Raw genomic sequence first — 24747 nt, forward strand, 5'->3', positions numbered from 1 at the left:
TACATGCCTGACTTGCAGGAGGCTGGCATTTTGCAGGGAAGCATAATGAAGACAGTTTTATAATGCTTTTTCCTTCCTTTGGAAGCAAAACATACACTGGACACAAAGGAAAACATCAGTCTGCATTTAATGCATACAGAATTATTCTCTGTCACATATTAGCAGTGTTCAAATGTGAGCATAAAGCAGACAGAGGACCAGGTTTGCAGAGCAAATTCCTGTAACTGTAATTGCTGTGAGAGATTAATTGTCCTCACTGCACCTTTACCAGGCAATTTGACTTCTGTGGATTTCTTTACCTTAATTGAGCTGTGCTGCCAAGTTGAGGACACCTTTTGCTTCCGTTCCAGCCACACAGGTTCCCCTAGAAAACAAGCAAACAAATAATTTAGTAAAATACTAAGGAAAAGCTGGTGTGCATGGACAAAAGACCTGACTGTTGGGCTTTATTAAATGGCCTTTGTTTTTTTACTGTATGTGGAAAGTGGATTCAATCTTCCCCTGAGTTACTGGCATTTGTTTGCTTATTGTTTCAGACTGAATCCATAAGCTTTTAAACTTGGGCAAGACAGGTAGGATGCATAAATCATTTCTTCTCTTGTGGTCAGGGCATGGGCAATGGCTGTTATGGCCTCATAATATCTTTTCCCACTCTCTCCTGGCAGATTATATACAGGCTGGATTTGAAGTACAGACTGATGATAGATTTCAAAAGTGAATAGTGGCTTTTTCAGTGTTTCAAAATTAAATAACTGGAAAAACCTTCTAAATACCTGGAACTTCTGACAGATATTTCAGGTCACTTTGCAGTATCAGACAAATTATTCTTATGCTGTAAGTGTTAGCAAATTTGGAAAAAGCTGTTCAAGAACTCTGTGATGAAAAACTGTTTTTCAGGTACATTTTCCTTTTAAAGAAGGAGGACATTCTTTTTTTTAATGGTGGAGGTAAAGGAATCATGTTATTGATCAGAGAGTGATTCAGTTAGGTGCTGTAGTTATGACAATGGGTTCCATCTGGACACACAGCTGAGTGCCATTTCAATGATAGTAGGAGCAGACATTTTCCACCTGAGTTTAACCTACAACAAATGCAATTAGTGAAATAGTAAAGCTCCCCAGGCTCTAGAACCAGCCAACAGAAGTGCATGTTATTATTTCACTGTGTGGGGTACAAGCAGATACATTCATTTCACTTGAAATTTGTGATGCAGCTTTAGCTACACTGAGAGTTAATAACCAGCAATTGGCAAAAGCAGTAAATTCTGGCCCTTTACACAAACTCTGATGCAGTTTTATAAGCAACCTTTAAAACTAGGCCATTCCCTTGTTTGTGTTTAATTACACATGCATTTAATTTTGATTGTTAATTTGTTACAGCTCATTTTCTCTGTTCTATCCATGTAATTATCCCATTCCCATAAAATAACTGTCAGGTCCAAAGTGCCTGTGTCCCCTTTCCAACCTGAGTGTGCATCTGCAGTATGTGGTTAAAGCTTGCAATGACCCAGGGACAGGGTAAATCTGGAGTGCTCTCTGCTCTCATTTCAGGGCTCAGGAGCCCTAATTCAGTGTCATTTGGAAATTCAATGTGGAACAAAATAGTGAGCAAGAAGGACCATTGAAATTCTTATAACAAAGCCCATCTCCCTTCTCCTAATACACACCTATTTTTAAAGCTTTTGATGATTTGAAGCTGCTTGAAATTTTCATAGTTTTTTTTCCCTTGGAAGATAAGATGAAAGTGTCCCATCAAGCAGTTACCTAAATACAGAATTAGTCTGAAATTATGTGAGACCATGGATGAAGCTTTGTGACAGAAACCTTGGTGGCAATTTTAGTTTAAGTATTCCAGAGTCCAGTCCCAGTCCCTGTCTGTTGAGTTTCATGCTTGGTCCACAAAGTACTGCTCCTTAAACCCTCCAGTTTATTATAGGATATGTGAAGCATAAATAGAAAAAATACAGACCACTCTTGCTTTTTATTTTGGGTTGTTGTTTCTTCCTTACTGGGAAAACATTGAGTGCAACAAGCAAAATTTGGAGGCAATATAGTGGGACTTAAAATTTAATTTTCACAAAACTTCAGGAGTATTTAAAGGTTAGCACTTCATTTACCTGATATTATTCAAATCCAGCCTGTACATATCTCCAGAATTATTTGCACATAATACATAGACCTGTGTGCTTTGTCCCTACAACTGTCCACTGAAATCTAACATAAAACTTCTAAAATAAATTTTGGGCGAAAATTTCCTTTACAAATATAATCTGCAAACTCAAACTAGTTAGCAGATGAATAATCTCAATAAATATATAGCAAAAATATGTAATAAAGCAGACAGCTTCACTGTTGGATCACACAGATAAGAACAGTGATACCCCAACCGCCCCAGGAGCTCTCAAAGTTGTGCAGAAACCACTGTGACACTGAAGTTCAAAATTTGCAGGAAGTAGTTAATACTTCTGCTGTCAGTTGTGTCAAAACCCCCTAAACTTGGAAAATTTTCGAGTTGCAGGCTTTTTGTTTGCTGTCCACACTGAAGGGTTTGGGTCAGCCCTTTCTCTGTCATGTTTGTTGCTGTTACTCCCCCTGTATTTGGGATAACAGGACACTCCAGCCATCACCTGTCCCACATGGCAACAAGGAAATACCAGCAGTATTAAAGGATTAATCTGACCACAACTGGTGGCTTCTGTTTCATTCATGTTCCAGAATTGTCATGTTTCTATCACTGCATTTCTAACTTTGCTTTTGTGTAAGTGCTTGACTGCTTCATTTTCATATTATCAGTTATGATCAACAGATTTTTCCACAGCTATGACCTTATTTTTCCCCTTCTGTGCAGGACTAGGAATGTTAAATACTTTGATGGGGGGAAAAAAAAGTCCTGATTGGCAGTGATCTGAGGACTTTAGGCCTTTAAGGGCAACCTTACTAACTTGCCAGGGGATAAAAGACCTGGCCTCTTTGCATATTTATTTGCATAAATACTGTCTTCAAAAATTGCATAAAGTTACAATATATGATTTAATGCTAACATAAAAAAAAAAAAATCAATTGAATTTACAATATTTGCTTTAAACAACACACTACATGAAAACCAGAAATATTACAAGCAAACCTGCAGGTGACTTATATTGTCCTATCCTTGCTTGAGGGCATGCAATTATATGTTCTTTGGCTGCATCTATTTTCTATCAAAGTGGTTTAGGGATTTTGAAGGATACATAGAACAGGAAAACAATGACTGTTCTGCATGCACATATCTTTCAGAGCATATCTCATTTTTTGGCACATGTCTACTTAAGGTGCATGGAGACAAGGTTAGATAAATCCAAATGTGAAAACAATCTTGCTCCATAACTAGCCAGAGTTAGCTCAAATTTATCACTTCCAAACAGAACAGGAGATGACTTTGTGCTCCTGGAAAAATGTTCAGCTTCTGTAAGCTTTGCATTTTTCCTCAGAACAAATCTGGGATCAATGAAATTTAATGCTTAGACCAAATAAAAAGTGACCAACTGGGTACAGAGGAGGCCATATGTCAGATGACACAGGTGATGAAGACTCAGTGCAAAGCACACTTTCTGAGCTGTAGCTCTGTGTGGTGTCTGCTGTGGTGCATGAATGGGAGTGGCCTTCAGTGCCAAGGGAGAAACAATGACCTAAGTGTGCAACATCTGAGAACCTGTGATTTAACAACATACAAGACTGACCCTGTAACAACCCAGCAACTTTTCTGTAGGCGGCAAGGAAAGTGTCAGAGAAATTTTACTCTGGAATTTCCTCTTATGGAGAGGGAAAGAGATTAAATATTCAACAGGAATTAGTAAGAATCATGTATCATCCCAGGAATAGTTTTCAATACTTGCCTTTGCATGCAGGATGCATGTTTGTTCACTGTTGTTCTAAGTGGTATTTATTCCACATGAGGAGACATATATATCCTTTAGCATGCATGTTTGCATTGTCCACCTGATGGATTGCATAGGAATGAATCCAGTAAAACTACATGAAAAATAATATTCATTTTATGGTACCTGTACCACTCATTAAAGCTTGTCTACTCAATTTAAATTAAAGGATGTGTGATAAGGCATTAATATTAATTTTAAGTCATCTGGGTAGAGTTTTTCATTAAAATATATCATATTAAAATATGTAATATCATAAAAAATTCTAAAATTATCTAAAATGTTACCTATTTCACTACAGAAAGAGAAATCATCATGCAAGTTCATGGGGTTAAAGAAGTATAAGCATGCCAAATGAGTATCTCCAGTCTGGCAAAATTAAGGAGCAGGTCCAGGAGAATTCCTCACACCTGAGCTAAACAGGGCTGTTCACAGCTGTGGCAGGCCCAGGGTAAGGAAGGACCCTACAAATTAACAGACAACAAGAGTAAATAAATATCAACCTCCTCATCATTTCTTCTTCTGTACAAGAATTGTGTTAAACTAGTTTGGGTTTTTTAAATAACAGTAAGACTAATTAGAAATCTTCCTACTTTGTGATGCAGTAAAGTGCAGGTACATCATATGGGCACAACAGTTGAAGTCAAGTTAGATCATGGCTTTATTAGCATTAAATATCCAGGTTCCCAGCTGACAAGGGAAAAAGGTATCCCTCCGTCTTCTTTGAACTTCTTGCATTCTTAACATTCCTTCCATAAATCATTTAATAGCTGCCCTATTCATAGGAAAATGTATTGCTGAAGTTAAACAGTGGTTTTTCTCCTTCCACTCTCATTGGAGACAAGCATAATAAATTCTGCCTGATTTGCATGCAAGTTTGCATACACAAAACTCGTCATGAACTAGCAAACAATAAACTGCTCATGTCAGAACACATTGTACAAACAACAGCATCAAATAGCTACTGAGCTGTATTATTACCCTGCTCTGCTGTGCTACTGAGACTTCTCCACACAAATCTACAGCTCTGCAGAGGCAACAGAAAGGATAAACTGAGCAGCTTTGTGTCTGCAATTGTGCGGCAGTCCAATAACCTCTACTGCTCTGTGGGACACCCTGACTCCAGGGAAGTTCTGAGGGCCCAATGAACCTGTATGCAGAATGTATAAAAAAGTTTCCCTGATGACACAAGTCAATTTACCGTGTGGTGCCTGGAAGCTTCCATCATTCAGGTACTGGGCAATGCACAATTAGTTTCTCTGTGTTGTGTTGCCATGAAAGTATCAGCATTACACTATGGGCAGGTGGCTTCTGCAGTTGGAAGCTCTGCAGGGATGAAGTGTGTTACTAATCCAGCTGTCATAGGTCACCTATACACAATTTCAAACACTGGGAAGAGCTCTCCTGATGTGTCATAGAGTTACATCAGAGCTTCTGAGAGCTCCTCATGCAGAGCTTGATGCTAACATCTGTTACTGCATGCCTACCTTACCTTCTGGAATCTGCCAGAGGAACAGAAGCAAAGGGAACTAATTAGTGGAACTCATCACTGGTGATGAGGAGGCAGCCAGAGAGATCTGCAGCTGCAGAGGATTGAATGAGAGGAGCTGGAGCAGTTCAGTGCAGTTCCAGAATCAAAGCACGCCTAACATGAAGAATACTGCTGGCTGTCACACAATGAAAGCACTTTCTAGAAGACTGGAATGGCTGCTTTTAGAATTGACTCAACTTGGCAGCTTCCTTCTTAAAGAGCAAAGGATATCTTATGCTGCACAAGGGTAAAACCACTTTGGGCAAAGACATTAGCAGAGGAATGCTTGTAGGATTTAAAAAGAATCAAAACCATGCTGAGGTAAAGCACAGTTTGTAATTGCAATTTAGCTAACACAAGACATATAAAATTCATTTTGGAGAGGTATCCTGAAAATGAATTTGCACAGAATATCAGCAGGCAGGGTATTGGACAAGTACACTTAGGAAGGGTTGTTTTGGTAGATCACAGTTCTTACCCCTTTAGAACTAGACTTGCAGCATAAATAAGAAAAACTAAAGTGTCTTTCTGTCCAGGGCATGACAGCTCTGCAGGTTTCTAGCCCATGGCAAGCACCAGCTGAGGTGTATTTAACAGCAATACCTCCAGGACTACACCAGTACAGTCTTGCAGCTGTCAGCACTTAAAGCAGGGAAAGCTACATGTTCCAAGTGTACAGCAGGCTTTTGGTTCATAGCTCACAGATCCAGAGGTCTGGTACTTAGGTAAAAAATTACCAGGTCCAGTGCTGCTCTTTCCTAAATCCTTAAGAAAGAGTTATAAGGATTGCTGCAAAGTGCTACAAACTGGAAGTCTTAGGAATTGGCAAACCTACTGGTAAGATGTTCCTTATTTTCCTCCCCTGGGAATGCTTTCACATGAAGTAACAAAGCAACCATTGACATTACTAAACAGTGAAGAGTTTCATAAAGTATCCCCTCATGAGAGAAAGTTAGTGCATTGTAATTCAGAGTAATCTGGCAAAGTTCCCACTGCTGTTTATGGAAGAAGTAAATACTGTGAGGCCTGAAATGTGATTTTCCTATGCAGGACACCTCTTGGTGTCATCTTTGAACCTTTAAGCTCTCATCAGTTTATCATCTGGGAGCTCAGACATTCAGAATCTTGCAGTTAAACCCAAACCTTTAAACCTTGTGCCCTAAATGTCTGAATTGTAGATGGGGTTCCAGGAGGGCTGCTGGGTCACAAGGAACCTCAGCTAAACTATTACTGCAGGACTCCAGGCTTGCAGCTGATCCCATAACGAGGTGCAACAACCCTGGCAGTGGCACAGAGGATCTCTGTGTGCCGAGCCCTCTGCTGTGAACCCCAAATCTCTCCTCTCCCTGGCACCAGAGCCACAGCTGAAGTGTCACAGACTCCAGGGCTGCAGAGCTAGGACACAGATGGGGGAAACTGTGGAGTAAGGACCCAGGGAAGGTGTTTCTAATGGGATCAGTGACAGTGCAGCTGCCCCAGGGACTCAGCAGCAATATAGCTCAGGCTGACATAGGAACTTGTTACTCATTAATCATTAGTCAGGACACTGCCTGCCAGTGAAAGCTTCTAATATTTGCAATTTTGCTGTGAAGGAAAGCAAGTAGTAACCTACTCTGGCACTTTAGGGCTGGATGTGTTTGTGTGGAGACAGGAGCAGCCTGTAAGGGTTAACATTTAAACCAGGAACAAATAATTGCAGAGTCATGAAACACGGTGGTATGTGAAGACAGCTGTGTCTCAACACAAAACACACTCTAAAAATGAACTAATCAATCAAGAATCTTAGCAGGGAAAACTATTCAGAGTTCATGGAGCCCAGATTCTCTTTTTGAGCAGTTTAGTAAATATTTTTATTAATCTCACTATAGATCTATAAAGATCAGTGATATTTCAAATATATTTTAATTATGAGTCCAACATTTGTAGTGTCTTTAATAGCATACTTAAACAAACAAAATAATAGGCAAAAAAAATCCCTAAAACCCAGATGCTCTTGCATCCAAAACCCTTACACTGATCATATTGGTAAAATACAGGAAGGGGAGCATTACCTTTGACAGAGCAGTGCTGCTGCTCATATGAGAATAGCTGCTAAGTTTCCCTGCAGCTGCTTCACTGATGTGCAGGAGCTCCAGGAATGCATTGACATGGTTGGTTACCAAAACCAGCTCTCTCTGAAAAAGACAAAAGTACAGATGAAGACTTGTTTCATTACAAAGTAGTGCTGTTTGGAGGAGAAATAGGATTAAAATGCATGCAATCACCTTTCCACTTCTCCTTGAAGAGCAGCTCCACCAGCTGAGCTGATGTGCCAAGCCAGCTCAGTGGCTTCAGGGGAACCAATTCCTTGGTGTTCAGGGAAGCCACTGGAGAACAAACCTTTGTCTGTGAACTGGAATTCTGGCAACACTTCTTCAGCATGCAGAAGCCAAGAGTGGATTGGGTTGACTGCATCTGGGAAGCAGCAAGGCACAAGCTTGTTTTTGTGCACACCTATATGGAGTTCCTGTTACTATTTGGGATTGGGCACTAGGAGAGTCAAACAAAGTAACAAAGGAGTTGCTTTTTACTCTCTGCTGTCACTTAGCAATGTCATTCCTCTTACTTTATTTTCCACCTTTTTCCCCCCATACTTTTGATCTCTAAGTTCATAATGGAACATTTTCCATTTTAGCACTAAAGAAAACAGTTCCTCTGAGTTTGTGGACCATGTATTCTACAGGAACTGTATTTCTGGGCAATTTGTGGCATCTCTGCTGAGTCCAAGGCAAAAGCACAGTGACTGAAATGTTTCTCTATGACAAATGCTGCCTCTGCAGAGATGCAGGGCATACTGCAGCCCACCCAGCACACTGAGATTCTGTAAAGGCTGGAAGATTCTGGGGCAGGAGTTACAGCTCAGGCCTCAGCACGTGCCTGACTTGAGAGAAACTTACAGTGATGGCACAAGGACACCACTTGTCCTTTTCTCTTCTTATTGAACAGAGGTGTTAGTAGTGTAGGTAGACTTCAATTCCCAATGGCAATTTATTATAGTGGATCTAACACTAGGAAAAAGTCAGAGCAACCTTGATAGTGAAAAACTTGAAACATAAAAGAAATGAAATAATAAATAAGAATGCAGGAAAATTGCAGTCATATTGGCTAATTGACACATGAAAACAGTCTGCCTTCTGAAATTTTAAATGATTGGCACCACTTTGCTCCAGCAGGAAAACTCCAAGGGTGATTTTTATTCAGTGATGGTATTTTGCATAATAGCAGCCAATTATATTTGCCAGGCATGCAAATGCTGTTGGCCTGGACATGTCATCTCAGCATCTGACCTTCTGCTACCACTGCCCTGCTCTTCCTCACACAAATTGCTCAAGTCCAGCTGATAAAGAGACTTTAAAAGGCTTAAATAGTGCAGGAAAAACAAACACAAATACACACTCTTCTACACAAATGCTTTATTAAAAATGCTTCTGGGTTTATCCATTTTGAGATATTACTCTACATAAAAATGTGGAACTCGAGTCAAGTCTTGGTTTAAAAAAACTTCTTCTATATTTTGAAATGTTTGTTGCTACAGTAGAGTGTAGGAAAAATAAGAATTATTTGTAATATTTACATAAGGACAAACAGCACAGACTTTTACAAAATGAAAATAATACAGTACAGAGACTTTTTACAATATCTGGAGTTGATACTCTGAAAGATCCAGCCTTTGAAACTAAAATTCAGAGACAGCTAAACTTCTTACCTTCCTTTTCTTCTTCCCTCACCTCCCACCCCAGTATTCAAACCCTTTACTCAGTTGAAATGGTTCATGTAGAATGTTATGATATAACAAATGTGTCTTCTTCTTAGAAAAAATATGTCTTAAATATATATATTTATATATTCAGGATTCAGGACAGGTCCTGTTTCCCTTACATGACTAGATTTACACATGTAAGGAATAAAATTGACCCTGTAATTAGAACTGAAAACACAAAGGTCCAACAGCAGAAGACAATTCCAGTGTATTTTGTTATGCTTCCCTTTAGCTTCAAAATCCCTGTTGTGCCCATGATGATGTCAGTTTGCTGCACAGCCACATTCCCCCTGGGAGTGGAAGGGGGTCTGGCTTCAGACAAGGTCTGCACTGGCACGAGAGAAAGCCAAAGACTGCACTCACCATTCAATGTTGGTTGTTACTCACTATATAGTGGTTTTTATTATGGAACCTGCAGTGTTCAGGAGAGCTTTGGCCAAATAAGAACTTGCTGAGCATTTAGTACAGGCAGCTTTTACCTGAAAACAGGATATTTAAAAGTACCACAACATTTCTGTTATCACTTTAAAAAGCACAGCAATGTTAATGCCATGCCAGAAAGAGCCTCCTGCCTAAGGCAAGCTGTAACTTCTCAAGGACTTCTGTAGAGGACCTTGGCTGGCAGCTGTACAAGCAGTGTCTGAGGAGAACTTTTCACTATTCTTCCTCCTATGATCCCTGATTTTTCATGTGGAGCTGCTGAATGTGGGGTGTTTGTGATTTCAGTATAATGGGTAACAAGTTTGTGGCTGTCAGGAGGTGGGTGCAGTGTGGCCCTAGAGACAAGAGGCTAATGCTAATCACCTGCCCATGGATCATTTCCTCTCATAAATAACTATCCTCTAGTGTCCAGAATCCTTCCTCTAAACCTCTGTCCCTTCCCTGGAGTACAGGGTGTTGTTTGTGCTGAGGCTGCTGTAAAAATGGGTGTTAAACTGGTTGAGCACTGAGTTGCTGTGGCCAAGGTGAGCAGAAGGCATGGAATTGGACCAGTCTCCCACACCATGGCTGGGGATACTGGAGAGTGGAGAGTAGGAATTGAAGCCTACCATGTTCTGCCCCATTTTGTCAATGGGTTCAGAGCTGAGTCCCACGGGCCCGGAGCGGCTCCCCGAGTTGGAGCCGTGGACATAGGCGGTCATGCTGGAGAGGAAGTTACTGAGGCACGGGCTGCTGGAGGAGGGAGGAGGAGATTCTTTCTCAGGTGAATTGTCAGTCCCAGGTGATGAGCTTTCCAAGATATCCTGATGCTCTGCAGCTTTGGGGCTGCCAGTCAGGGTACTGTCCTCGGATTTCTCGGACGCAAGAGCAGCAGCGCTGGCCTCAATGTCAGACTTCCTCTTCCTCTTCCTGCGAAAGTTTCCGTTGTCAAACATCTTTTCACAGTTCGGGTCCAGAGTCCAGTAATTCCCTTTTCCTGTCAAAGGAAAGAAATCCACACTTTAAATTTAAAAATATGCACACAAACAAAAAACCCAGTCATTTAGGTCTTTACAGTGCTTCTCTCATTTCACAGAAACAGAACAATTGCATGAGCAATACACATGTATTTTTAGTCACTCAAAAATACAAATCTGTTGAATTCAGAAAAGAAATTTAAAGTTCTGGGTTCTATCTTTTAGCTCTGACTCTTCACACAGGCAAAACTAAAAGTGGAGTCACTGGGAGGACTTTTTGTTTTGTTTTCTTGGTGAGGGAAAGAGGTTTTCAGTATACAGCTGGTCTTCAGAATTTATGGCAGAGAGTAGTCAAATCTCACATTGGGCTGCTCCTCCAGATTCAGTGGGGTAGCCTAGATTTCTAACTAGGAAGGAAGAGACTTCTGGCCCTCTACTGCAGAATAATTTCAATCAACTTTTAAGATTCTCAGTGGTTCTTAACAGCTATTGATAGGAAACCATGAATACAGGAATATTTGACAGCTTACCAAGCCAAGGGGTTGGTAATGGCAAGGGTGTCATTTCAAGGAAAACACTAATTGAAACAAACAAATGAAAAAAAGCAGCCTGGTCTCTTCTTGAGAATTAATGCTGACTCCCCAAAGACACTGGATTTCTTTGACAAATCCCCCTCCCTTGGATTCCCAGTTAAGTCCGACACAAGTCATGCATTACACCAGATGGGTTTTGAGTGTGCCTTGCCCAGTTAAGTGTTCCTGTGGGTGCTGAGTCTCAAGCTCAGCTCATTGATCCATTCTCAAGAAGACCCAGGGCAGGAGAGATTTCCCTTCCCTCTAGAGATCTCACAGCAACACTGATTCACACCTCAGCTATGCCCAGCTGCTTTCTGTTCAACCTTAGAAAACAAAGTGCTACTGTGTCTATGGGCTACGATGTCTTTTTACAGTGCACTGAGTATTTTGAAATTCATGAAGTTTAATTAGAGGTGGGGGAAAAGGGGGAGAGGGCTATACCTGGATCATCTTCATCTCGAGGCACCTTCTTGAAGCAGTCGTTGAGAGACAAGTTGTGCCGGATGGAATTCTGCCAGCCAGCCTTGCTTTTGTTGTAGAACGGGAAGTTGTCAGCCACGTACTGGTAGATCTGGCTCAGAGTCAGCCTCTTGTCAGGAGCCCCGTGGATGGCCATGGCAATGAGGGCAGAGTACGAGTAAGGTGGTCTCACCAGCTTCATCAGCTCCTCTTGGGACGGCAGGGGAAGCCAGCCAAGGTCAGCTCCTCCCAAGCTGTGCACGTTGGGCAGGAGCTGCCTCTGCATCCCGTACGACTGCGGAATGAAGGGGCTGGTGTTGGATCCTGGCAGGTACGATGGCGGGGTGATGGAAGGTCCATTTAGCCAGAGGTAGGGGTTGGGAGTGGCGCTGTAATCCGTCGTCTCGAAGGTGCTCGGTCGCTGCGGGCTCGGGATGTTCTGCGGGTGGAAGAAGTTCTCGTAGTAGATGTTCATCTCCGGAGGCTCTTGGCCGATATTTGGGAACTGTGGGCTGCAGCGAGGCGGGGAGTGCGTCTGTGGGTCAAAGAAGCTCATGCTTTAACCCCGGCAGCTGGGGAGTTGTGACACACCTGTGCTAGTGCTCCTTTCCTGGGACAGGTGCATCACCTGTGCCCTTCCCTAGGTACTTATGCACCTGTAAATGTTTCAGCCTGTGCTGCAGGCTCCACCCCGCAGCCCTGAGTGGCTGCAGATGAGGACGATATCCTTTTTGGAATGCTGGCAGTCCCAGTCAGTCATCGATGTCACATCAACCAAACGTGAAAGTTACAACTGTTTATCTTCTTAAATGAATGAAGGAATTTTCCACTAATGTGATGCACATGAAGAAAGCCTAGGGCTTCTTGAAGTTAAAATTCAGAGATCCTCCTCTTTTTACCTTTCACAGTGAAGCTTTTTTTTTTTTCCTATTTTTTTCTTGTTAAAGAAAAGCCATTTTGTGCTGCTGTTAGTAACACCTCAGAATGCAAAAGCCATTGTCACTAGTCAATGAAACAATAGAGATATATACTTAAGGAAAAGAAAAGAAAAAAGAAGAGAAAAGGTCAGACCTTTTCCTTTTGTAACTTTAATTGCAGACTTGCTTGTACTTCCCCCTAGGCAATCACAGTACTACAGGCAAATTCTGTGGCTGGTTACTCACGTGAGTAATCTTACTGATATAAATGGAATTAACTCCCTAAAGTAAGGATTAATCTTCTGCGGAAAAAAATTTCAAGCTTAATAATCAAACCTTTCTTTAGAGTTTAATTGGTGAACTGAGATGGGAAATCATTACGTTCTTCTTCCTCTTAGTTGCAGGATTGGTGCAGGGAGCTCGTAAAACCTCTCAGCACAACTTCCAAACAGGAAAGCAGTGACAGTGTTTGGCACAGCTTTTTTAGCCAGGTTCCGGTAACTTCATCTGTATCTATACAAAGAAAAGCTGATTCCTTAAAATTAACTAATAAGGAAAAACCTCTAGCCCTTTTATGATTTGCAGAAATCATAGTGCTTTGCATGGCACCCTGCATGTTTGAGGGAGGAAAGAGCAGAGCTGCAATCTCACCACCCCTGCCTCAGGATGGCAGCTCTCCCTCCACTGCATGAACGTCTGCACTGGAGGGAGAGCAGAGCTGCAGTTCCCTTCACAGTGATATTTGCATATTTTTTTGTGGTTAAGGCACACACATCATTTAAAACTTGCCTCAGCCCTAATACCCATGCAATCAAAGAAAGTCATGGTATGACAGGGCCTTACACATAGCTCTTGTACTATAATTTCTGCAGAAACACCAGTTTTGTCCCATGGATTTGAATTCCTGGCTCTACCAAAGGCCTTTTACTTTGTCACACATTTATTTTTATCTTTTGTGCTGTAGCACAACCACCAAGTCTCTCCACTCCCTAAGAATTAGTGATTCACTAATGTCATGTCCATATTGCTGCTTTGAAAGGTATGAAAAAAAATTCCATTGGAAATACTGCTAAAATATTGAGTACAGCATGACAAAGCAAGCCAATTTGCCAGCTCAGAAATGCAGCTCTACAGCTGTTACTTTAAAAATCCATGCTTTCACTGCACAGAAAATCATTTGTAGCACAACAAACAAGCTGCTACTTTAATTTGAATGGCTGAGAGCTCAGAATATGTAAATGCTAAATAACCTGTTCAGAGACACACATTAAACAGTCAACAGTTAAGTGGAGCATGGTGGGACTGGCTTATTTTCTAGGTGACAACTACTGTGTAAAAGGTGACTTGGACAAGAAAAAAGGAAGAAAAAAAATATTTTTTCAGGAGCTCATAATGTGAGCCTCCTCAAGGGGCTAATCTGCAATAATCTTTTTCACCATAAGAATCTGAGTTACAAACATGCAAAATATTATTTGAGCAACATCCCCTACATCTTCCTAGTTAACTTTCTAACATAGAGTTATATTTTAAAATTATATATGGATTCCTCCAAATAGTGGTAGAAATATTGCTAATAATAGCAATTCATTTAGAGAAGAGTCAATAGAATAAAACATATAAGAAACACTAGTAAAACCACATTTAGAATTAACTGAAGAGCAGAATATAGTGAGAAAGGTAAACATCATACATTTTTGACCTGCTCAATGAATTAGATTTTTGCCAAAAACCCCTTGAAAACAAGAAAAACTTGTAAACTTATTTCAAGAAGTAAAAAATTCAACTAACTGCACCATGGACTTTGATGAGTGACATCTAAATACTCATTCCCTGAGGTATGCTGCATGCACAGTGACAATAAAAACACACTCAAGTGGATGCTGAGTGAAAACAAGCTTTGAAAAAAGCCCAGGCATTGCAAAGGGAAAAAGCATTGCTGGGGAAGGCTGGAAGATCTCCTGTGCCCATGACTGCTGCTGAAGCTCCGTGCAGTGAGCAGGGGCAGCCCCAGCTGTGCTGTGCTGCTGCCTGGGGATGCCCAGCCCTGCCAGCCCTCCCACCTGAGCAAAGTGTCCCAGCAAGGCAGGGACTGGTGTGGCTGAGGAGGGAAAGTGCTGCTTTTACAGCAGGGAGGTGCAGACACATCTGGGCTGCTGCCCATGGAGCTGTGAAAGGGGGGCAAAGTCTGATCCCTCCCTGGCATGGCTGTGCTGGCACAGCTTCCAGCAGGGACACGATCCCATCAGCAGCACTTCCAGGCTGGCTGGGCCTGATTTACTCAGACTATAAACCGTGCCAGGAAAAAGGCACTTTGTCAGTACTCTGGGCACACCTTGCTGCTGCTGCACACACTCCTGGGTGCTCTTCTGCTGCAGATGCTCCTTTGCAGGCAAGGAGGCAGCAAGGAGAGAACCAACCCTGTTCAAGCTCTGGTGGCTGGGTCAGAACTGGAGGAAATTGAGTCTAACCAGGAATACTGTCCTGGGGTCTTCACCACTCATAGTCTTCCTTCTGGCAGGGCTGAAAGAAGGTAGTAATCCCAAAAGTGTAGAAAAGAGAAGGAAAACCAGTGAGGCTTCCATATAAAGGGGCTGGGAAAAAGTGGCATGCTGACCAAGCTATGCTAACAGATCTTGTTTAGGGATTAAAAAACCTACAAATAAATTGGAGACTGCTGCTGGAGAAAGTTTAGTGATCATTATTTCCAAATGCATTGGGTCAGTAAGGTCTGACTAGGCAGGACACATCATATTTTTAACATCTCTTTACTGCATTCCAGCACTGCACAGCCCTGAGTCTCTACCAGCTGGAAGCCTGGTCAACCACAGACTATTGTCAAACCCAAGACTGTTGATAACTCTTGCATTGTACAAATATTTGCTCCTCTCAGTTTCTTGAGTGAAGCTCCAAAATCTGCAGGGTTGGGGCCCTGCCCTGACAGAACCATTGTTATCCATAGGTTTTTTAGGTCATCTCCCATGTACCCCTCTACTCCAGCCATATTTCTTCAGGCTGACTACCCCTCTATAAAAGAAAAGATAAGATCTGAAATCTTGGGTTGAGAAAGGTTCAGATTAATTTCATTTAAACTCAGATTTCTCAGCATTTCCACTTATACTCCACAGTAACCTACACATCCTGTGTTTCTGAAATGCAGTGACTCAGGAGAGGTGTGCACACACCAGCACAAGGTTCGTACAAATGACTCCTGTGGTCACAGAGAAGAGGGGAAAATTGTTTTTAAAAGAAAATAGTCCATATGTAAGTCAATATACCAAGCAACCCATCTTATTTCAAACAATTCACACCCTGAATTCAGGAACTTGTCATCAATAAGACATTTTCACACAGTGAAAATTTCTCTATGTCCTCGGTTGCCTAGTAGATTACTTCTAGAAGTTTTCATGTCTTATTCCACTAGTCATCTGCCCAGCATATCCACAAAATACACCACACCATGAGAAGGAACAGGCTGTAGCAGGCAAAGCAATGTCATCTCAAGGACATTACAAAAGCAAAAGAAATGTAAAATACAGCACTGCAAAAACAGGGGAACTGAACTTTATTTCTAGAAAGGCAGGTTGAACATTAAATTAATGGAAAAGGCAATATCATTTGGATCTGTGCCATAAGTGCTGCAATGCTAGAATGCCCCTAGACTTTTCAAGCCTTCCAAATCACTGTGGATTTTTGAAGCAAGTTTATAACTGGGTTTTTAGAAGGCTGTGAAATCTTGTAAGGGCTCGTAGCTGCTCTCTGACCATGGGAATGATGACAATAAAATAGTCATAACTCCTACCTCCAAAAAGGCTTTCTACCATCTCCTAACATATAATAAATATGGTGGAGGGGATTAGGTGTCCCCTGACTCGTGTATCAGTTGTGACAGGCCACAGGCAGCCAAGGAATCCACAACTTCCCTTTGCAATCTGTGACAAATCCTTCCCGTGGTAGAATCTGAGGTGTCCCTCCCAGTTATAGGAAATTAATAGAGATACAGACCCTTCCATAAATTACACTTTGACAGCCTCACCACTGCTGCAGCTCCTGAGCAGCCAACAGGGCTGCCTCTTTCAGACTACCTGCTTGTTCTTCGACTCTCACCACTAAATGTGTGTTTATATAAGAAATCAATGGTGCTAAAATTAAATGAGATCTTGTATGGACATCAACACAGCTGCTGAAGAAATTAATCTGTACACACTTCCAAAACCCTTCAAAGTTTGCACTCTTGTGCACTTCGATGAAATTAATTTATTAATTTCAATGCATTTCAATGACTTATAGAAAAAAAAAAAAAAGTAGCAACATGCTACTGCTTTTGTTTCAGTCACATTTCAACATCAAGTTATTTGCTGCTGTGGGTAAATCAGCTCCTCCCTCTCCACTATTCAAATGGAGATTTCACTGAAAAGACATTTTAGAACCCCAGAACTTTTCAGAAAACATCACTTCCTTTTTTTGAGGAAAAAAAGTTTTTTCAGTGTTTTATACCCTTCAGTACTTGCACGACACAAACACTTGGGGGAAATTAATTAGAAGCTGAAGCTGGAAAGCGAATCGGTGCCAGCGCCGGGAACTTCTCTGCGGACACGGCCAGGCAGAGATAACTCCAGGTTGTTTTATTGCCGCCAGGTTTGAGTGCAGCAAGCTGAGATGACCCAGCCTGCCAACAGGCTGCTTCAGGGCGCTGTTAATCCTGGCAGCTCCAGGAGCTGCGCTGCGCCCCAGAGCCGCGACACGGGCCCACTATCGCGACATCCTGTCGCCCCCCGGCGACACTGTCTGGGAGTGCACAGCTGCTGCGGACTGCCCAGGATCATCGGGATCCATGAAAATAAGCCATTCGATATGTAAACATTTTAAACTTTCCCTAATTCTGGTAGATTTAAAGATGTGTTTGTTTTAGGTTAGTTTTCTTTTTCTTTTTTAATTTTTTTTTTTCCTTTTCTGTTTCCCCATCCTGATTTCCAATATTCCTCTTTTCCCATCTTGTGAAATTAGTCCAAATGCAGTTGTAAAGAAGAACTCTCTGAATTCAGGGACTGTGCACTAGTGCTACCCTGAGTGTGAAAGCAACTGAAGTAAAGTTTTGCATTCCTCATTATTTGTAGAATCCAGGTATCCAATCATAAGATACTTTAGTGTACAATAAAATACCATACAAAGTTGAAAGGTCTTCATCTAAAGCTACTCTATCCAGGGGTGTTTTCTTATATCTAAAAGTATATAAATAAACATTCTGCACAAAGTCTTCCCTCAAAGTATCTGTCAAACGTGGAGATTTGTTCAGACTTTTCTAGTTACAACAGTACAAGAGTCCTGCTGCCTCACCTATATAAGTATTTTTTGGCTGCCCTCCTGCCTGTTTTCTGATGTCCATCACCTTTTGAATCAGTCACCATTCATACCCATGGGGACACCATCAGCAGCCACCTGCCGTGAGCTGAACTAACCCAAGCACTGGCAAGGCCTGTCAAGGGTTAACTGTGAATGACAGGTCAGTCATGCCTGGCAATGAACCTGGTACTAAATGCAGGTTGAATACCCACACACAGAATGGGGATCTGGAGCTGCAGGGTGCATTAATCCACATGAAAAAAAATCATTATCACAGATGCTTCATTTGTTCCAGCTCTGACACTCACAGTGTCTCAGCACAGGGTCAGCCACAGAAGCTGTTCTGGAGCAAAAAACTACATTGAAAAAGGATAATTCTGTACAAAACCCAATCAGATCCAGCTGTCCTCACTTTAAAGCCATGATTAAATTTACCTAACATTTAAAAGTTTATGAAATCAGTGGCCTAGCCGTGGTTTGTTTGCAGAGCAATTCTTCATTTACAGTGTTAATCTTTAGCACATGCCGCATCATGAGAGCAAATCAGAACAGAAAATTACTCAGAGTCAATAAAGAACAATTCTGTCCTCACCCCAGAGCAGTAAACGCTGCCAATGCTGAAGTCCTTCCAGCTGAGGGCAGCCCCTGGAGTGTTGCTCAATGTTCCCCCTCAGAAGGACCTTGAATGCCTAAGGGCAAGTAGGAGCTGAGTTCTGGCGGGGAAATTGAAGTTCCATGGAGTGCCTTCTCCAAGGATAGGAGATGGCTGCAAGCTTTTTTTTCATGGAGGCTTCCATATTCTTAAAAAAATAAAGAGACACATCTAAAAAGATGGATGTCCCTTCATCCAAAAAAATAATGAGGGAAAGAATGCTTAATTATTTCGTTTTCTTTCCTCCTTGGAAACAGTTTTTTTAAAAAATGGGTGCTGCAAAACAAAAGTTGGCTTTAAATCCGCTGATTTCTCTTGATTTCTAAATGAGAAAAATGCTGTGTTTGGTTAAGTTATTCCTTTTATCTTCCTCCACTCTGGAGAATTGACTTGTGCTTTTGTTTTAAACAGAATGCCCTAATTCTGGATGATACCCATTGACATTGGCATATATGGAACCAGTCTCTGGGATAAATGCTCCATTATTTGAATAGTTTTGTACTGAAGCTAGAACAAAAAAAAAAAAAACAAAAAAAAACCAAAACAGAAACAAAAACAAAAAACAAAACAAAACAAAACAAAAAAAAAACTAAAAAAGGATCCTCTGATGTTTTAATGATACTTAAGCTAAAATCCTTGAAAACAGAAGAGAAAGTGAGCAAGACAATTATGTGGTTGGGTGCCTTTAAATACAATTCCTGGACCTTGGCTGACTTAAACATAAACCAGATTTAATAAAAAATAAAACTACTTTCTCTTTACCTCTTCTTTCTAAAAGTGCCCTCATCCCATGATCAGAGGGGAACAAATGAATTCAGTGATGTCTAATGTGTCAAAGGACTCCTCACAGCATAACCAGGGTGGCACCAGTACCCCCAGTGGGGACTGGGAAAAGCTGACCTTTAAGGTCTTTTCCAACTCAAACCGTTTCATGATTCTTCTCACCCACAATTTCTAGTGTCTAATAAAGAAGGTTACAGGCTGTGTGTGATAGAGATAAGAGTTCAATGTCAAGCAGGTACACAGACCTATCACACATCCAAGTTCCAGAACAACGTGTTCCTAAGGTCTGTAAAATCTTTAATAAAACTCTCCTTCCTCCTCAGAAATTTGATCCTTATTGACTTAGACTCTGACCATTTTCCTACAGCTCACACCAGCTAATTTTTAATGAGATTTTAAGGGCAATAATTTCCCCCCAGAATGAATACTTAAGTCATAATTTCATAATAAGGACTTGGTATGGCTTTATGGCACTATCAAGGGCAGGCTGGATGCCCAAGTCAGGTAAGGATACTCTGAGTACCCTGATGTGGGTAAATGCCAACATTTGCTGTGCAGACCTTGTGCTGCACTGACACAGCAGCTCCTGGGGCTGGACCAGCACCTCCAACATGGTGCTGTGCTGCTCAGAGACACCCAGGCACCTGTGTCTGGCTAAAATTGAGATTTCTGCCTAAACTGAACTATGTGTGCAGCTTAAATGCATCTTAGGTTATTGCAGTGCAACACCTCAGTGCAGGTCAGCTCTTCAAATCTCAGCTGCACCTGCAGCTTTCCTGCCCCTGCAAACAGCTCATTAATTACAGACCACACAGCCCCATCATTATCCCAGTGCCATGTGAGAGCAAACCAGACTGTCACCAGCCAGACGACTGGAAATGCCAGAGAGAAGGGAAATAGCAGGTACAGAAGAGCACAGAGAGCATGCTGTGCTCCTGACCTGCACAGGCAGAGCTGAACATTCCTGCTGCACTCATTCTCTCACAGCAGCCAAAGCCTGACCCTGTCCTGGAGGAAATTGCTGCCCTCTGTGCTTCACCTCAAAGAATGTCAAACACAGGTCCTGTCCCCCACCTCTGTACACATGAACTAAAGGCCTGTGGAGCTCATGACAGAAATGGCAGCAATCAGTGCTCACTCACATTTTTAAACAGATGTTGCCACACTGGCACTTTTCTGTCCCAGGGCATCAATTGTCCTTCATGATGTCCTTCATTTGTTTGGACTAAATGTCAGTATCCACAGTTTCTGGAAACTTGTGAAAGGCTGCAGCTTGTTGTCCAAACATGCTTAAAATTCCAGTTCTATGAATGCCCTGTTCTTGACAACTATTTTTCTTAGTTAATTTTGCTTTTCTGTTCAGAGTTGATTGACATGATTTCAGGCTTGGAACTTAGGCTGGCAAGAGAAGGATAATCTGTGGTGTGGGACAACAAATAAAATTATCGCTGATATTTAGTATACCAAATGTGAATCTAAACCCTTCACCAAAAACTGTTGTAAAATCTGAGCAAAACACAAGTATGAATCTTGAACCACTGGCTTAACACCCAACACCAAACTTTCTTTGGACATCATGCTCCTGCCTTCCTGTTGTTTGTTTCTGGGCACTTCTTTCACTGCCACTTCTGCTACTTCTTTATTTGGAGTTACAGTATTCCAATAACAATTTATAATAACAGCTAGAGGTAAAACTCTATTATTCCACTCACCTGAAAATATCTCTGCAAGATACAAGAAATGAAAGGTAACCTTTAACAGGTATTTTTACAAAGAATAAACAGCTCCTAAATAGTCCTCTTCTTACTCATTTCCACTAGAATAAAACCTTTTCTTTTAAAATACTTGTTTATTTTGTGCTATATTCAGGGTACCTGCAGATAATATTGAAGGACAGCTTTGATACCCTCCCTTCTCTTCCCCCAGGTTAGCAAGATGTTAAATGTGCACCCTTCAGCCTTTCACTTTCTCCCACTCACAGATAACCTCCTCTATTAAACAGAAGACTTTCCTAGGAAAACCTTTTTCTTCCTCTGTGCCTCTTCAGAAGCATCATCAAGTTGCTGTGGAAAGCAAATAAAACAAAATGAAACCAAAAGTCTATCAGAATTCATGTCAAACACTGCAGTTAGTGTTAAAACTGGGACCATTTTGTTTTGCTTTCTATGGTTATTCTTGGTGAAGGTGCAGCAATAATTTTCAATGGCAAATATTCCAAACTTCTCACAGAAAATGGTCACTAGACAACTTGTAAAGAGAGCCTAAATTCATAAAACTAATTTATTCACACTCTATGTTAAAGTGTTGATAGAAAAACTTAGGTTTAAACAAACTGCAGGTGTCTTTTCACAGATTGAACTCCACAAAAGAATTACTTTAACCTCTTTGTCTTTCCCAAAATCCATAGAAATGGGAACAAAGCCAGTCCCCTCATCCACAACACTGTACAAGAACATCTTTTATTTACTTAGTATAAACCTATGTCAGTGTCTGAAACATAAATGGATGAGTGAAGGAAATAAATTATTCACCTTTAGACCCCCCTATATGTGGAAAACACACTTGGAGAAAGGTTATAAAAGCTCTGAGGTGTTGATCTGCAGTGCTGTGGAGCTTCACACCAGTGAGGCATCACCTGGCAGCTCCACCTCAGGACGTGAGAAGACACAGAAAATCAATCTGAACCCAGAAAACTTGGGCTTGTAGAATTCTGTTTGCTGTCAGTAAAAAATGATTACCTTCCACATGATGGTACCTGGAGATGTCATGGAGAAAGGGTCAGGGCAAATAAACCAGATTTGTAACATTTTATTGAACAGCAGAAAATGGAGCTTTTGTTCATCATGCTGCTGGACATAAGGTCAATTTGCACATGTGTAAATAAACTTTTGCATGTTTGCCACATAATAGCTGCTGTTCTGAAAATAACTCAGGGAATGGTGTCAGAGCCACGGACATCAGCTGGGGAAGACTGAGGATACAGAGCAGTGTGCTGGGAGGGATCTGAGGGCTGTAAATCCAGCTACAGCCACACAGTAAATTGTCAGTGGCTATTTTGTGCTGAGCCATCTGTTGCCTTGGCTACACTGCCAGAGAGGGTTTAAGGATATCTGCAGGGTGCCTGTACAAGCTCCAGAAAACCAAAACTCTGCTCTTTGGAAAGAACAGACCCTGGCTTGCAGTGAGCATTGCTGCTGGCCTTTACACACATGTCACTTCCCAAGCTTTGTCCCAGGGATCATCCAGCTCCCTTTGACATGTACAGCCAGAGGTTTCTGTTCCAAATCCCAGTGGACACATCCTGCAGTGTTTTCCTCAAATGTTTTTGCTGTATCTGTATCACAAGTAACTCATCAGAGCCCATGGGGGTGTTGCTCATATTCTCCATCAGTGCCTTTTTTTAGAGTAGAGTAATTTTTAGGTGCCCTAAAATGGAATATTTGTGTGTAGATATAAGTAGTTTCAGCTGAGAAGTGGTCTTGTAAAAACTGATCACAGATCTGTTGGTGAAGTTTTGAAATGCTGCTCCACAGACTGCTTTCCATCTTCCAGAACTCTGGAAATGCGCTGAAAAAACACCAAAACAGATTTTCATATGTTAAAATTGACTTTGTGCTGGATTCAGTAATATGTGTATTAAATACTTGTGCCTTTAAGCTGTAGCTAGAAAATACATTGACCAAATCCTGCATGTTTTCAATTCAGCAAAACCTTAAACCTGTGTTCCAAAAATGGTATGAAGCACTTTACAACTAGAATTTTAGCTGTAGTTAGTCCTTTTTCTGCCTGTAAGAAGGATGTAAGAATGTAAGAAGGAACATTCTATCCTCTGTATTTTATATGCTATTTAGGTTTAAATATGAGTGGATGAGATAGTGCTGAAAAGCTGCAACTCCTGGGTCTGAAAAGAATGAGTATGTGATAAATTGAATGTAAGTGAAATACTACAGACTTCACATTAATAGGTTATTCTTGTTCCTACCAGAAAAATGTGATTATGAAAATATTTAACTGAAGGTTTTCCTAAATGTTGCTATATGGTCCCTGAAGGTGTTATCCTTTTATTTTTTATTTTTTATTTTTTTTTAAAGAAAACCCCAAAACACTGCAGAAAGTAATGAATACAAATGAAACCTATTGCCTAGGAAAAAATGAAACCAAAACAACAAACACTTTGCATTGAAAGCTCAGAAAAGTTGGAGTGTAAAACATTACAAATATTTCAGAATACTTATGCAGTAATACATGTTGGTAGCTACCTACATCTGCACTAAATGTCACCCACTACCTTCAAAGTAGGAAAACCTTCATGTTCTGTGTTCGAAAGGCTGCTCTGGAGTTATTTTTTTTCCTGTCAAACACTACGTTAGACGAAATAGTTTTAATTTTGTGAATATTTCAGACGTCAGTAAAGTCAGCTTTAAGCAAGAGTGAGACTCCAGCCGGAGCCGATTTCCACTTGGCGCTCATCATCTGCCCCAAGCAGAACCCGGCGCTGCCCCCCCGCTCGGGTCCCGATCCCGATCCCGATCCCGATCCCGATCCCGATCCCGATCCCGATCCCGATCCCGATCCCGATCCAGATCCCGATCCAGTCCCGGTCCCGATCGCGATCCCACCGGGAATTGCCGCTTCCCTCCCTCGGTCCCGGCTCTCGGCGGGCCGCCCGCGCCCTCTCGCGGTGAGGGAGCGGAACTGCACACGCAGGTGCATCCCTGCATCCTCCCGGACCTGCATCCCTGCATCCTCCCAGTCCTGCATCCCTGCATCCTCCCGGTCCTGCATCCCTGCATCCTCCCGGTCCTGCATCCCTGCATCCCTGCATCCCTGCATCCCTGCATCCTCCCTGTCCTGCATCCCTGCATCCCTGCATCCTCCCGGTCCTGCATCCCTGCATCCTCTCAGTCCTGCATCCCTGCATCCTCCCAGTCCTGCATCCCTGCATCCTCCCTGTCCTGCATCCCTGCACCCTTCCAGTCCTCCATCCCTGCATCCTCTCAGTCCTGCATCCCTGCATCCTCCCGGTCCTGCATCCCTGCATCCTTGCATCCCTGCACCCCTCCATTCCTTCATCCTTCCATCCCTGCATCCTTCCAGCCCTGCAGACCTGCTTCTCTGAATCCCTGCACCCCCCCACCCCTGCATCCCTCTATCCCTCCATCCTTCCATCTCTGCATCCCTCCATCCCAGCACCTCTCCATCCTTTCAGCCCTGCACTCCTCCATCCCTCCCTCCATCCTTCCATCCCTCCATCCCTGCACCTCTCCATCTTTTCAGCCCTCCATCCCATCATCCCTCCCACTGGAAGTGCTGCCACAGCCAGCTTTGCTTCCACATTAAGCTTCCACCCCTCTCTCTGACAAAAGCATCAAAGAAAA

At 42.0% G+C, this 24747-nt stretch overlaps 2 protein-coding genes across 2 annotated transcripts in view; both read right to left on the reverse strand.

The window, feature by feature from the left end:
* Positions 1–8884: 8884 nt before the first annotated feature.
* On the reverse strand, positions 8885–13813 carry FOXI1 (forkhead box I1). Its single transcript, XM_056502222.1, has 2 exons — positions 11660–13813; positions 8885–10663 (listed from the first exon to the last, which is right to left on the reverse strand). The coding sequence occupies exons 1-2, from the start codon at positions 12231–12233 to the stop codon at positions 10110–10112; spliced, it is 1128 nt and encodes a 375-aa protein (XP_056358197.1). The 5' UTR covers positions 12234–13813; the 3' UTR covers positions 8885–10109.
* Positions 13814–21814: 8001 nt separating this feature from the next.
* DOCK2 (dedicator of cytokinesis 2) overlaps positions 21815–24747 on the reverse strand; it is a 150968-nt gene continuing 148035 nt past the window's right edge. Inside the window, exon 52 of the mRNA XM_056502223.1 lies at positions 21815–22936. Coding sequence (XP_056358198.1) covers positions 22862–22936 — 75 coding nt within the window. The 3' untranslated portion in view covers positions 21815–22861. The remainder of the gene's footprint in view (positions 22937–24747) is intronic.

Source organism: Oenanthe melanoleuca, chromosome 13, assembly GCF_029582105.1.
Source record: "Oenanthe melanoleuca isolate GR-GAL-2019-014 chromosome 13, OMel1.0, whole genome shotgun sequence".
NCBI classification, from domain to species: Eukaryota; Metazoa; Chordata; class Aves; order Passeriformes; family Muscicapidae; genus Oenanthe; species Oenanthe melanoleuca.

Coding starts and splice junctions, on each gene's coding strand:
- FOXI1 (XM_056502222.1), bottom strand. CDS start 12,233: ATGAGCTTCTTTGACCCACAGACGCACTCCCCGCCTCGCTGCAGCCCA. Junction 10,664..11,659: donor TCGAGATGAAGATGATCCAG/GTATAGCCCTCT, acceptor TTCCTTTGACAG/GAAAAGGGAATTACTGGACT.